Below are 13,854 nucleotides of genomic sequence, written 5' to 3'. Positions count from 1 at the left end.
CACTTAGGATATGTGTGGGGAGACTATTGCACAGCACGGTCATAGTCAGGATTTTACAAGCCAACATGTACTATCAACTGGTACATGTTGGCAATCAAGTAACTCTGAAGCTAATTTTTCTGAACATAGATTTAGGCTGTTTAAAGAAAGTTGCTTTAGGATGGGGACACGAGCTGCACGGCATTTTTAAGGCCATGTTCTTTTAAGCAGACCACATTATGTAACACTTTAATGAAGTGGCCAACAGGGTCTCCTCTCGGGGGAAAGAAAAGCTAGCTTTCTTTCTGACACAAAGGGCTGACATCCATAAAAGGAGAAACAACAAGTTGACATGGATCAGTTTAATATGAAACCAACATTAATTCAGGCTAACATTACACGGTGGACTCCAGAAATGAACAATTTTCTACTCAGATAAGTCAAACAGAAGCAACACTAACACTGCACACAGCGTCTAATCACAGCAGAGATACATGAACGAGGATCTTCTGAGCAGTCGATTAGTGCAGGGGGCACAAAACTCGGTGTCACCGCCAAGACCCAGGCCAAAGAAGAAAATGAAAACCACAGGAATCCCTGGAAAACAATCTTAGTACTACAAAGGTTTTACGCAACTAAGGTACACTTCCTATGTTGCATACAAAAATATTCATCTTGTCCAGCTCAAAGCGAAGATGGGGAGCAGGTCAGAGTAGAAATGTGTCACTTTAAACAGAATGAGCTGTCTGAATGGATCATGCAAGCTGAACTCTGATATATTAAAGCCAATGACAGGCAAGTCTTCACATACATTAAACCTGGTGCTGGCTGGCTGAGTCATAACTGTACTTATGTAACAAACTATGGCAGTCAGAGAGGGACACTGTACACATGGGCCGAGCGCCGTGTCCACACAAACGTTAAAAACAGCGACAAGAAGTGGAATTAAGTTACAGAGTGAACAATCACAGCCTGTCACTGTTCACAACATCATGGATCCATAAAAAATAAAGCACTGGTTACATTTCTGTGAGCACAGACGTCAGTCTATGGGTACATGGTGACCATTCCTCTGACCCACACTTAATTCTGGGGGGGAGGGGGAGGGGGGGCAGGAGGCATGCCAAAAGGGGGCATGCCCGGTACCCCCATCCCCATCATTGTGACAAAGTTAGAGGGGTCCATGGGTGGTGGAGGTGGTGGTGGGGCATACATCACGCCCGTGGAGCCTGGAGGAGGTGGAGGTGGTGGTGGTGGAGCGCCCGGGGGCAGTGGGGGCTGGACCCCAGGTGGAGGAGGCACCATGGACGGAGTACCCATGGGTGGTGGGGGCTGGGCTCCAGAGGCTGCAGGCTGTTGGGGCTGTTGCCATGGAGGCAGAGTGCCGGTGGCGGGGCTAGATGTGGTGGTGGTGTCTGTAAGAGAGCAGGGGACACATGGAAATGAACTGTAGGCAAACATAAAGGCTCCTTATGCATAGAGTCTCCACAGATCTGTGAATAAGGTGCGGTGAGTACGTCTTTGTGTGTGTGTAAGGACAAAGACATATTGTAAATATGCACCGCCTATCTGTTTGATTCGGTGATAAACTCTCAGTCAAATCAACACACCGAGGCCAACACTCGTCTTTGGGTGACAGCCCCCCCCCAGAAACCAAAAAAATGAAGCCGTTTTGTTATAGATTACACAGTGAACACACTACCTCTCGTTTCAGTGTACACAGGAACCAGTTTTGAAACCACTGACGTATAAAAGAGCTGTGTGTGCTGAACCACTGAAAGTTTTCTCAATAAAGCTTTTGTGCGCTCTTACTCTGTTGCCAGGGCAGTGGTGTGCTAGTTGCCATGCTGCTGGTTGGAGGGGGAGGTGGAGCCTGCTGTTGCCAAGGTGGCAGAGGTCCTGAAGGGGGAGGAGGTGGCTGGCTGCTTGGGGGAGGAGGTGGAGGTGGCATCATACCCATTGGAGGTGGCAGCAGACCTACAACAAAAGCACATAAGATTGGGGGTTCTTTTCTATTTTGCAGATTTTCTACAGTAAAGTTTTGGGTCCTTTTCTAATACAGCAGACGCTCAGACGCTTCTTTTGCGTTTGACCTCTTCAATATTGGAAAGTCTTTACAATAAAACACACTTCAAAGCAACTTAAGTACGACACAAAGAACTCAGGAGGTGAACTGAATCTTACACAGAGTTCATTAGCTTTCATGAGACGTCTCAGTAACTCGACTTGAAAAATCTAAAAGCCTTCATGAGAGTCCAGCCTGTGCCAGCTCCCTGCCATCTGTGGGACATCACTGGCACTGTATGGATCACCAGGTCTTAGCCTTTTACCCAAACTGTACTGTTATCACCACCATGCAGAATTTAATCCTCCATACACTCTGATTTTTGTTGGCAGTATCCGGACCTTAAGTCTGACATCATTAGCTGTGTCTGGGCCCAAACTCCGCTACAGGTCCCAAAAACAAACTAACACTGCAGCATCACTGAGAGTTACAAACTGTCTAAATTCTTTCATCTTTAATAAAATGATCAGTGTTGCTGCTTTACCAGGTGTAACTATTAAGTTTAACATCCAGGCATCCACGAAAACAGAATTTATTAAATTCAACGGAGTTAGAAGTTAGCAGGAAGTTAGCTCGCTAGTTTCCACCTAAACATGATATAGCATGTTTTGATAGAAGTTTTTCATAAATCTCTCAAACGTACAGCTCTGCTATCACTTCCAACATAAATAAAGACAGAAAACTAAACAGCAGTGACATTTGTAGGGTTACTGAAGTTGGGCTAGCTGGTATATAATGATGTGCTACGTGGTGGCTAGCGACACAGCTTTGTTAGCATAATATAAACACGGTGAAGCTGGAGGATGAACGCTAACTTTTTTCCACTCAATAAAACAGGAGGGTTCCTGATGGTTAGGGACAAATGCAATCACATGGCAGGATGCTGTAAACGGACCAAACTTCAGTCAGGAGAACAACTGAGACAATCCATCCACAATACGAGGTTAGTCATTAATAGACTGCTGCATGGGCTTAAAGGGTTTAGAAACTGACTTTTAAAATAATTAAATAGAACAAGATACAAAGCATTAAAACATGTCAAATACACAACAGCCCTAATGAACGCAGAGTAGTTTGGACCTGAAGCAGGGTTCATATGTCATCACTAAACACACTGTTGTGTCGTCTGGATCTGCTCTTACCCATCGGGTGTCCATGCGGTCCAGGTCCCTGGCCCATGGGAGGAGGAGGGGGCTGCATCCAGGGTGGAGGCAAGCCATTGGGGTTGGGAGGCATAGGCGGTCCTCCCATGCTGGGCATCGGAGGAGGAAAACTGTGAGGTCCTCCAGGACCACCGGGCCCTCCGGGCCCCCCAGGCATGCCGTGAAAGTTCCTGTTCTCGGCTGGACCAGAACTCATCCACGGAGGCCGGTTCTGTTGAACACACAGAGAATTTCAGACAGAGCTCTACACGACGAGTACAGAGAACCACGTGCGTCCCCACTAACCGGTGGAGGTTGGGTGCTGTTGGGGCCTGCAGCCCGAGGTGCGCCCTGGGTGCTGGTGTGTCCTCCGGCTGACGTTGGGACAGGGGCCTCCCCCAGCTCAGCCATGAGAGACAGATACTCCTTGTCCATACGAGCCTTGTCTTGAGCTGACTGAGGGGGCTCTCCACCAGTTGCTCTGTGTGCAGCGAACGAGCTGTGAAAGAAGCACACGTCGTTACACAATTCAGGCGAGTGGAGTCAGGAGTTCAGCTCAAGTTTGGACACTCAGCGCATCGTCACCTGCTGTACTTGCAGTCTGAGGAGATATGGCCGGCTCCACCACATTTAGTGCAGAGGGTGGTGTTAGTAATGCTGCGTGGCTCAGAGTTCTGCCAAGGACGAAGAATCCTGTGGATACAAGAGACAATAAGCATGGTGTCCGGAGACTTCAGAAATGGAACAAATCCATCCTTGATTTCTATTCTTGCTCATTCTGTACTTTAATGACCAGGTGGCTCCTCGTGTTATAACAAATAAGGAGTGATTGTGCACAAAGCCCGGGCAGTGTCACAGACCTGTTGTCGTCTTCCCTCAGTGTGCCATTGAGTCTGGCCAGCTCCCTGAGCTGCATTTTTCTTAGGTCGTTCTGATCCTCAGGCGTCTCAATGCCTTGTTTCAAAATGTTACGAATCTGTGGACACACATTTCACACCATTAATATCACGGTATATATTCCCCAAAGTATACATGCATTACATTTAACAAACTGATGCTAAACATCTTCACATAATGAACAGGAGGTGCTCCAACCTGCTCCACAGCTTTCTTGACGTTCTCCATTGTGTTGGCAGTGACCAGGGCATGCAGAGGCTCGTCCTCCCCTGGCAGCATCTGGCCATCTTTTCGACCAACCTTCCCCTCCTTCACAGACCCTTTCCCCCGGATCATAATCTTGGCACAGCACTCCTTCTCAATGTTCTTCAATGTATTACCACTAGGAGGAAAAACAAACGTGAGAAACTCTTTCTTCCCCCTCAGTTGCAGTATGAAAGCACGTCAAACTGCATGACTTTAAGATGGCATCGAACTTACCGGGGTCCAATGAGCAGACCAACAAAGTTGATTTCAGGGTATTCATCTTGAGGGATCATAACTTTGTCGTTGACTCTGGTGGCTGGAGGCCTGGAGAACACAAACAAGTAAAGAATTTAGCTTTCTAAATGTCCTAAGAGCCAATCCAGTATTTAGATCATCAGCAATTAGCATGGAGAGTCCCACAATGTGCAGTAGGGCTGCTCTACAGGAAGAAAGTTTGTACTCTTCACAGAATCATTAAGATACAAATGAAAGCACAAAGCAGATGGACTCCAATCACTGATTAGACCGAGACCACTGAAGAAGAAAACTAAACTGAAATGATTCTGTTACTGACCAGTCAAACGCTCTCATTCTGACAATTAATGCATAAAAATCACTTTCTGATGACACATCATTCGTTTGCACGCGTGACTGCACATGACAACGTATGACAATGATGAAAAGAACACAGTAGTAATGTCGAATGAACACATTACTACTTAAGTCAATCAGACTGTTGGCACTAACAGAGACCTCCACTCTTCTTTCTGTTGATGTCCTGTTCTATAAGAGACAAGGAAAATAATGGCAGCATGTCTCTGGCCACAGTGTACCCATCATCTAATGGCCAACACTCCACATCCCAGATCAGATTCTTGACCCTAACAGGAGTTCACTGAACTCAGATGGTTTGTGAGGTAGCAGTGGGCGATAGATTCAAATTTGTGCTAATGGCACTAATAACGATGTAGACCAGTAAAAACAAACAATGTTTTATCAGTGAGCTTCCAGGCTTCAGCGTTTACTAATACGAACAAACCCAAAGGTATCTGCTATCTTTCTTTACAATGAGCTGCTGCTAGAACACTACGGTTCTGCTCAAGTCCTGCTTTATCACAGCAGTGACTTCCATCCACCGTCTGCTCTGACAGTCTGAAGGACTCCCACTAGCTTTTCCCCACTAAAGGTTTAATGGTGATTATGGGAACAGCAGCACTGTTTCAGACTAGAAACATGTTTTCTTTCATGCTACCTGAGCTCATCGTCTCGGTAACAGGACGCCTCTATGCTTTTCAGTGTGTAAACAGACTCCAGCTCCACACGAAACTGTGCCAGCCTGAACACTGTGTGGGCTTTATGTTGTCACGTTATTTATTCATATGCTGCTCCCAAATACATTGGTATCGCAGGTCCTTTTTTAGTTGCAAATGTTGGTGAAACGCTCGCAGTGAGGCGACACTTCTTGTGATTTGGTGGTGAATTGTTTGTGTATCCATGGAGACAATGGCGTGCTATAGAGCCGTCTTATACGACGCATCGAAGCAAAGAATTTGTGTAAAAAATACTCAAATTGCAGCAGCCTAGTGACAATTAGTCATCTAGTCCACTAGACTCACACATCCTTGCTCTGAACATCATTTCCCCAGCTTGAACAAAATGCTGTACCTGCAGAAACAGATCCTCATGGAAAATGTGTCACAAGCTGCAAACTGCGATCCAGGCAGTTTAACATCTAAACACAAGGCTGACTGATTAGCTCAGCTAACCATCAGGGTCTGACATTACCAATGGCCCCATGGCCCAGAGGACACATTACCCAGTTAACCGTTTGGATGGATGGATGGATGGATGGATGAAAATTTAATATTTTGTTTCTCTCAGTGCCCCCTCTAACCTTTTTCCTTCAGTTGTTAATTATGTCATATTGTTCCCAGAGAATAAAAAGCTAGTAGATTACAGAGAGGGAGACTAGTGGACTACTCTAAAAGTAATTTTGGGTTAAATACGACCCAAGTACTGCTTGTGTTTTTAAGAGCTAACCCAAACTTTTCCTCACATTTGTTAAGGACCAATTGTCACAAATTGCTGCTGAAATGTGCAACAATTTGCACCACAGGCAATATTCAACATGCATGCAATGTTAGATTAATTTGCCGACATCAGCGCATTTGTTCCTTTGCAGGTAGCATCAACACACCTGTGGAGAGTGTGGCTAGACATTGTTTCAGGCAACTTTCCTGTGACACAGTCTATATGCAACCACTAATTCTGCACCAACTGACTGCAGAACACTGCTTTTGCAAAGCTTCATCCATCTACTTATCAACTTTCCCTGTTTGCAATTTCCCATCACAGACACCAAGGGTGGCATTATAACATCTTCAATCCAACAGTTAACAGTTAGTAACAGTTACCTTATTTGGGATACACACTCACACTAACAGCAACGCTTAACCATCCGGTCAATTGGTCATTTGTTATTTACTTTTTCTACCAAAATCACACCAGTGCCCCCCATTAAAAGACCGCGTGCTTCATGTTGTTTTTCTGTCCCTCATCAAACTGGCGTCCCAGATAAAACGCCAGCCTTTTATTTTATCAGATAAACGAACACAAAATGAAACAAAAATTTAAAATACAGTTAATGGGGTGAAAGAAAAAAAAAAAGATAATCATACTTGTAGTCTGCAGGAGGCTTGAAGTCAGGGTTGAGTCCAACCATTTCAGTGATAAGTGCATGTCGCTCCTCCTCGAGCTTCTTTCGTGTGCGATACTCGCGGGTGTTTAACCTCTTGCCCTCGCTGTTGTAGATGGGCTCAGGAGAAGGAGACCTGAGAGCGGCAGACAAAAGACAAGACAGACATCATCAGCACCCTCCTACAAGCAAAGCTCTGCCAATAACAATCACACAGGCTCCCTACAGCTGACTAAGACTTTAACAATAAAAGAATCTCAATCAGTGAATCTTTAAAACAACAATAAACTTTGAGACTGTAATTGTTTCTACTGAGAGAATCTCAGATGGACTCTGACTCATGGCCAGTGCAGCAGTAGCAGCAAACTTAAACAAAAGAAAAGTATATAGGAACTCTGCACTGCCATTTCAAAGACTGAAGTCCATTCTGATATCAAAAAATTAATATTTTTTTTAAACAAAACCAGAAGAAAACAAAAGAAAAACGTAGCAACCAAAGCTGTATAGTGGCAGTAAACAAATAATCTGGAGGGGCATCAACCAAGAAGAAAAAATAAAATACACGGCCATAACTTCAACCTGCATACAGGATTGTTGGCCTACAAGAAAGCAAAGTTGGAGGCAAGAAAACAAATCAAAGCAAAATTTGCAATCCTAAGCAGAAACGCTGGCTGTGAGAGTTGCTTGGTGCTGACGTGGTGGAAGAGGTCCGTGCCTCCCCTTGGATGCTGAAAACCTGTGGTACTGCGTTAAGGAGGCTCTGTGCTTGAAAAAGGGTTAGGTTGATGTGGGGTAATTTGGGTTAGAGAAAAGGAATTAAGATTAGATATCCACCTTTTCCTACGCTCTCCCATCAGAGAGCCACATGTGTCCACGTGACGAGTGAGAAAAAAAATTTTCATTTTACGCTTCAAACTTCCAACGCTGACAACCTGAAACACCTCCCAAGTTGGTCACATTAGATTGGGAAGTGAGTTCTAAAGCTTCTGCAGCTCTGCATTCAAGTTTTGGACAGCTGTGGAAATGTCTGATTATGATTAAAAAAAACTATATACAGTGTACAGGTGACCGGGACGCTACCTAGCAAAGGTCAACTTCACACTCTAAGGCAGCCATTGGCTTTCCAAGAACACATACATTTGTGTCAGTTTTCCTCCAGACCTCAAAATCCAGAGGGAAAACTGAGCATATCCTCCTCCTCCCTGGGCAGAAGTGTTCACAGCCTCATTAGGGGAAAACCAGAGAGGACTAGCAATAGATCACTCGTTCACTCCAACACAAAGCCCAGTTGGATTACTGGGATGTAATCAAGTAGGCTTCATGCCATGGGCTGAGTCACTGGCAACAATGGACCAAAATAAGTATGTGAAATAAAGTAAGACAAAGCAGTAGTTTGGTGCTTGTGTGCATTTAGTACCCATCTTTTCAAAATAAGCCAATTCAAGTCAAACCTAAGATGTGAAATAAATCAATATGCAAACTTATTTGTACACTAGTCCAACCTGTGTCAGAGGAAAATCTTTACACATGAATTATAGCACTCACATATCCAGACAGGCCCCTACTGCAGACACAGAATAAGCAGTGTGCAGAAATACTACAGTTTTAAATTTGAGGCAACGACTGTGTTAAGTAAACTGCCAAGCATCCAATAGAAGGAGTCTGGCAGTGACTAGTTAGATACCCTTGTTAGGACAGCTCTAAAGACTGAGCTTATAGTCGACTATGGAAAGCTGGCTTTCAAAGCCTTAAAATCCTTCAACTTATTCTCACTCCCACCTCAGGCAGGTCATAATTTAATGTGCTTTTTGGCCCTGCAGCACATGTTCGCTGCAGTGTACTGAGGAATGAAACACAATACCTAGGAAAAGCTCATTTTCCAAACATTTGTGCGGATGTTTGAGTTCAAAATAATATCAGAGATATTTGGGATTGGTGTCAGTCATGTAAACCTTAGCTACATTACTAAACTTACATTAACTTAATAAGTAGCAAACTAGTAACCCTTCTGAATGGTTCATAGCTTTTAATACGTGACCACTCCTCACCCTCGTGTTCTTTAATGTGGCCTTCAGGTGTGTGCGTAACAGGGACACACACCTACCACTAAAGTCTCTGTGATGGTATTGACTCGTATTCGGGTATAAAATATAGAAATTAAATAAATATGCAGCTCCACAGTGTAGAGGTTTATACGCTCATCTAATGCACAAAGTTCAAAAGTGGGAGGGCGGCATCAGAAAGGGTGTTGGGCATTATTCAGTGGCTCCTCTCCTGTGGTGAGCGCTGCAAGAAAGTGAGCAGCCACTGTTTTTGTTTGTTTTGTTAACAATACAGTTACAGCTGTCAATTAGGTTGAAAATATACAGAGTGAAGACTTTGACGAGCTATTGAGTTATAGCGAGTTAATGTGGAATACTGCCTTTACCTGAAAACGTGAAGGAGAGGATCACCGAGTTTATATATGAGCTACCCAGCGTTAGCAATAGCATTATGAGGACGCTAGCTTCAATCTGTATCAGGATGGAAAACACTAAAGTTTGTCAGCCTGGTAACATGTGAAACCAAAGGTTGCAAACAAGCACAGCCATCTATAAATGTATAGAAAGGTGAGAGAGGAGTGAGAATGTGTTGGCCTTTTTTTTTTTTAACTCAAGATCAAAACAGTGGTTGTAATTTCATTCAAATGAAACAATTCGCACAAGCTTGTACAGATTTCTGTGAGAGAAACAAATCAAAGGGACCATTCGATCACTTCTCCGGTACTGTGAAGCACATCTTACAGTGTTCCTGTGCTGATGGCAGCTGTTGAGCTCAGAGCAAACACCTTTGTCAAAGCTTGGTTTCCAAAAAAGCAGCAGCAGCCACAATGTGCACTTTGATTTCGTGTTTTTGTTAAACAAATATTTCACCTGTCAAGAAGGAACTTTCTGTTTGCGCCAACAACTATTCAAATGTTACTAAGGTTGGCTTTTGGCTGTCCGTTCTATTACAATTCTTTCATTTCAGTGTAATTACAAACACTGCTTCTCCATCTTGAGTAAAAACATTCAAACTTGTGTTGTTTTACAGGAAACAGTGTAACAGTGGAGTTCCGTTAATCACTCTCCAGTTTACTCAAAGAAAATGTTAATTTACTTTTAAAAATGCATCATTACCAATTCTAGACAATCACTGCATGTATAGAGAAGTGCTGAAACTAGTAGTTACGTGTACTAAGTGGTGATGGACGAGGAGCAGTCTTTAGAAAAACGTTCATATATATCAATTCTCCTCTAGCAACAGGAAATGGAAATGTGAAGAACTCAAACTGTCTAAACAACACTGTTCTTCACTAAACTACATCCTTCAGCTAATACTAAAGTTTTAGGCTAACAACCACATATACTCTGAACATGTCTTCCAAAAAGTCAAGAAGGTAGAGAAAGTGTTACTGTTCGTGGATTTAATCTTTTTCCGACCTGTCCTCAGGGTTAACAGGGATTCCCAGGTCTCCTGTACGCAGTTTACGAGTCAGGTCTTCAATCTGCAGTTGGACTGGAAGAATTCAGGTTAGGAAAGAAAAACAAGGATGGAGAGAAATTTGATTACCACAATAACAACAGAGAGACAATGCTCTGCACATTGGAGCACTATCTCATTCATTACTGAGGTAAAGACAAACGGTGAGTCTGTTAAATACAAAAGGAAGATCAAATAAACATCTGGCAAGACTCTAAAGTATTACATCATCAGAAGCACACATTACCAGCAAGTCCTAGAGGTCGTTTACTTTAGCATGAAAAAGTCTAACGTCTTCTGAACGTCAATGTGTCCGTTAACTCCACGACTCCTAATAATACCTACCGCATAAAAGACTCTTTAATTAATTCCATGAAAAGTGCTTAAATCTTAAACATTTGAAGATACGCTGGCTATTTGGTTTTATAAAGTCAGTCGCAGTCACTCCACAGATCTAACACTGAGGGGATCATTCCAAAGGCAATGAAATCAGTCAGTCATCTAATGCACATTATGAAAGCTGTGATGAAATACACCAAACACACGTTCACTGGCACTGAAACTATTAGTCTGGGTTATTGAGAAGAATAATAAAGGGCCAGTGACTTGTGCTTCATCTTTAAATCTTCCCTCACAATGTTTTTGGGGCTTTACTGAATGAGGAAAAATAACAAGTGTGACGACGGAGGGTGGGCACAAATGAATGTTTACATACCAAGATCAACCATTACCAATGAGTGCACAACATCAATAATGATGTTAGTTTTTGACAAAAAAAGGATTGGTCTGCTTCAGAACACCCGCTGAGGGCCTGTGAAGGCAGTATGTTGGTGTTACACTGCTGCTGGAAGGCATGTGTGGTTCAAAAGGACTTTTTATGATCAATGTTTTTGGGACAGGCCAAAATCAGAGCGCGCGCACACAGTCCTTAAGCATTTCTGAATTCGCAGTGCCCACAAAAACAACAATTTGTCTTCTTTAAACTCACTGGATTCGTTTGCCATTGAAGCAGCATTGCTCACACTTCAAACCAAAATAAACAGCATTCTTTAGCAATGTTAGGACATTATAAACTAACTCCTCCATGCACAGGAACAAAACTGATGATGTGTAGGGAATCAGGCAAGACAGTGAGCAGTGACCTGCAGCTGAGGACAGATATCTGCAAGCAGTGGTGTTTAACAATCTACTCCTCTTGCTAATGGGTGCCAATGGTATGCAAACTATAACACTATGCAGCACCACCACTAAGCCTCCATTACAAAGAAGTCAACTTAACATTTTCAATCATAAAGTAATCATTGCTCTTCAGAAAAGACAACAGCTGGAGCAAAATGTCCCACGTGTTAGAGTAAACATACTGGAACCAGAATGTGTAATGGGTGTCTTTAGAAGCTCTAACTGTTGGCAGTTCAGCAAACAGGATAAAATTATTACTGGCAGGGAAACTTAAACCCCAAACAAGTAATTTCCTAGACACATAATACAAGAAACTACATGTTTCATTATCACCAACTCAATATTTACCTATATATGCTCTCTCCTGATCCCGGGTCAGTCCGGGTGGGATAACGGTGGGCATGCCCGGTATGACGGTCTTCTGATCAGGCGTCTCGCTGCTCCAACGACTCTTCTTTCTTGACTTCTTCTGGCCGAAATCTACCGCGAGAAACACAGCATGCCGGTGAAACATTACATGATGCACGCCAGCTCTACCGCCCTTCACGGCATTGATGGAGCCGGTGTATTTCGAGATTAAATGCAGGAGAACGGCAACGTGGTGACTCCTCGTTTGGGCTCTATCAGCTACTCCTCTCTCATGTGCTTCGATTTAGAAAAAGACAGTTATGGATGGCCTTGATGAGGTTTACGTATGAAAGCGAGGCAATGCACTGTTACCAATAAAACATACCGTCAGGCAGAGAGCTGTCGTTTCGCCAGACTTCACTATTAACCCTCGTTAACTAAACCGTCAGGTCAGAAGAGGACAACCTAGACCAAAAAACACCAACCACTATCGTTTACTAACCAACTTTAGCGGCTCCTTATCCATGCCGTTCAGGCCAGGGCTCGTCACCCATGTTGGTTAACGTCGTTAGCTTCAGCTCGCTAACGCCGCGTTGAGGGCTACAGGAGTTAGCTTAAGCTCGCTTAACTTACCAGGTTTAGCCATTCCGCTCCCCGCAGCAGATTGCTGTTGAGCTTGACTCGAAAAACTTGTCCCCGGGTTGAACTGATGAGACTGGGGAAAAGATGCGCTTGGCATCGAAGGCTGGAAGCCTTGTAGAGAAGGAAAGGACCCGGGCGGCCCCGGTGTTGGCATCAGCCCGTTCCCCGCACCAGGCCCGGCATCAAAGGCTCGTTTAGCGCCAATACTAGGGTGCAACTTCCCTAATGGAGTTGCATTTGCTCCCGTCGCCATTTTCGAATTACTTAAATGGCTCAATCAGTATGAGCGATCAGTCAGCTCAAGTTTAAATGTGTGCAAATAGCTGAAAAAGTGCTTCCTGCTTTAGCTCTCACACAATACTTCAATCAAAATGGCGCCCAACAGAAAATCACAAAGGTTAATCCTTCGGACGTGGGACGGGCCGTCGCAGTAAGAAAGATTCCTATTGGTCAGACCAATGCTCCCTGCGCCTCTCATTCTAAAAATTGATTGGCTGAAAAATGTCAATCTCCTATTTTTGATACCTCGTTAACAGGCAACAAATCGCAAATATAACGTGTCTATACGCTCACCGGCTCCAAGTCTGTACATTAATGCATGTAGACGACCTCCTGAAATTCATACCTAGCATCAGCGTAGGGAAGAAAGGTGATTAAGATTAAGAGACTTTGAATGGGAGCTGCGGTTTCACAAACTGCTGAGATTTTCCTGTACAGCCTCTCTCTCTGAGGCTTACACAGGATATTCCGGAAAAACTTCTACTTTCTACTTCCTGTAGAGTGCAGTGGTGTTTTTAACCTAGTCTAGTTTATTATGTGTACTCTGAGGTATTTATAGTCCTCCACAATGTCCACATCGACCCCTTGGATTGAAACACGGGTCACAGGTTTCCTGGTCCCCCTAAAGTCCACAAACAATTCTTTGGTCTTTGTCTTGTTGAGCTGCAGGTGACTCTGCTCGTACCACACAACAAAAGAAAACGCTACATCCAGATGAACAGAATCAACTTCTGGAGTTTTACCTACGTGGATGATTGAGCATGCATCAAGATGACAAAAGAGTCCATCATAACTCAGTACTCTGTCTCAACACCCTCACTGATGCATCCAACCACCGCAGAGTCATCAGAAAACTTCTGAAGATGAACCTTCTCAATACT

General features: G+C 43.8%; 1 protein-coding gene across 1 annotated transcript; it reads right to left on the bottom strand.

Moving 5' to 3' along the window:
• Nucleotides 1–326: 326 nt before the first annotated feature.
• Nucleotides 327–13,405, bottom strand: sf1 (splicing factor 1). Its single transcript, XM_026158343.2, has 12 exons — nucleotides 12,686–13,405; nucleotides 12,053–12,184; nucleotides 10,486–10,561; nucleotides 7,008–7,160; nucleotides 4,564–4,653; nucleotides 4,282–4,465; nucleotides 4,047–4,162; nucleotides 3,772–3,879; nucleotides 3,493–3,685; nucleotides 3,187–3,418; nucleotides 1,792–1,956; nucleotides 327–1,394 (listed from the first exon to the last, which is right to left on the bottom strand). The coding sequence occupies exons 1-12, from the start codon at nucleotides 12,945–12,947 to the stop codon at nucleotides 1,063–1,065; spliced, it is 2,043 nt and encodes a 680-aa protein (XP_026014128.1). The 5' UTR covers nucleotides 12,948–13,405; the 3' UTR covers nucleotides 327–1,062.
• Nucleotides 13,406–13,854: the final 449 nt, after the last annotated feature.

Source organism: Astatotilapia calliptera, chromosome 3 (assembly GCF_964374335.1).
Source record: "Astatotilapia calliptera chromosome 3, fAstCal68.1, whole genome shotgun sequence".
Taxonomy (NCBI): domain Eukaryota; kingdom Metazoa; phylum Chordata; class Actinopteri; order Cichliformes; family Cichlidae; genus Astatotilapia; species Astatotilapia calliptera.
The sequence above is the reverse complement of the archived record's forward strand: the minus strand, read 5'-3'. Positions and strand labels throughout refer to the sequence as shown.

Coding starts and splice junctions, on each gene's coding strand:
- sf1 (XM_026158343.2), bottom strand. CDS start 12,947: ATGGCGACGGGAGCAAATGCAACTCCATTAGGGAAGTTGCACCCTAGT. Junction 4,654..7,007: donor AAGCCTCCTGCAGACTACAA/GTATGATTATCT, acceptor TGTGTTCTCCAG/GCCTCCAGCCACCAGAGTCA. Junction 4,466..4,563: donor GGTCTGCTCATTGGACCCCG/GTAAGTTCGATG, acceptor TTTTCCTCCTAG/TGGTAATACATTGAAGAACA.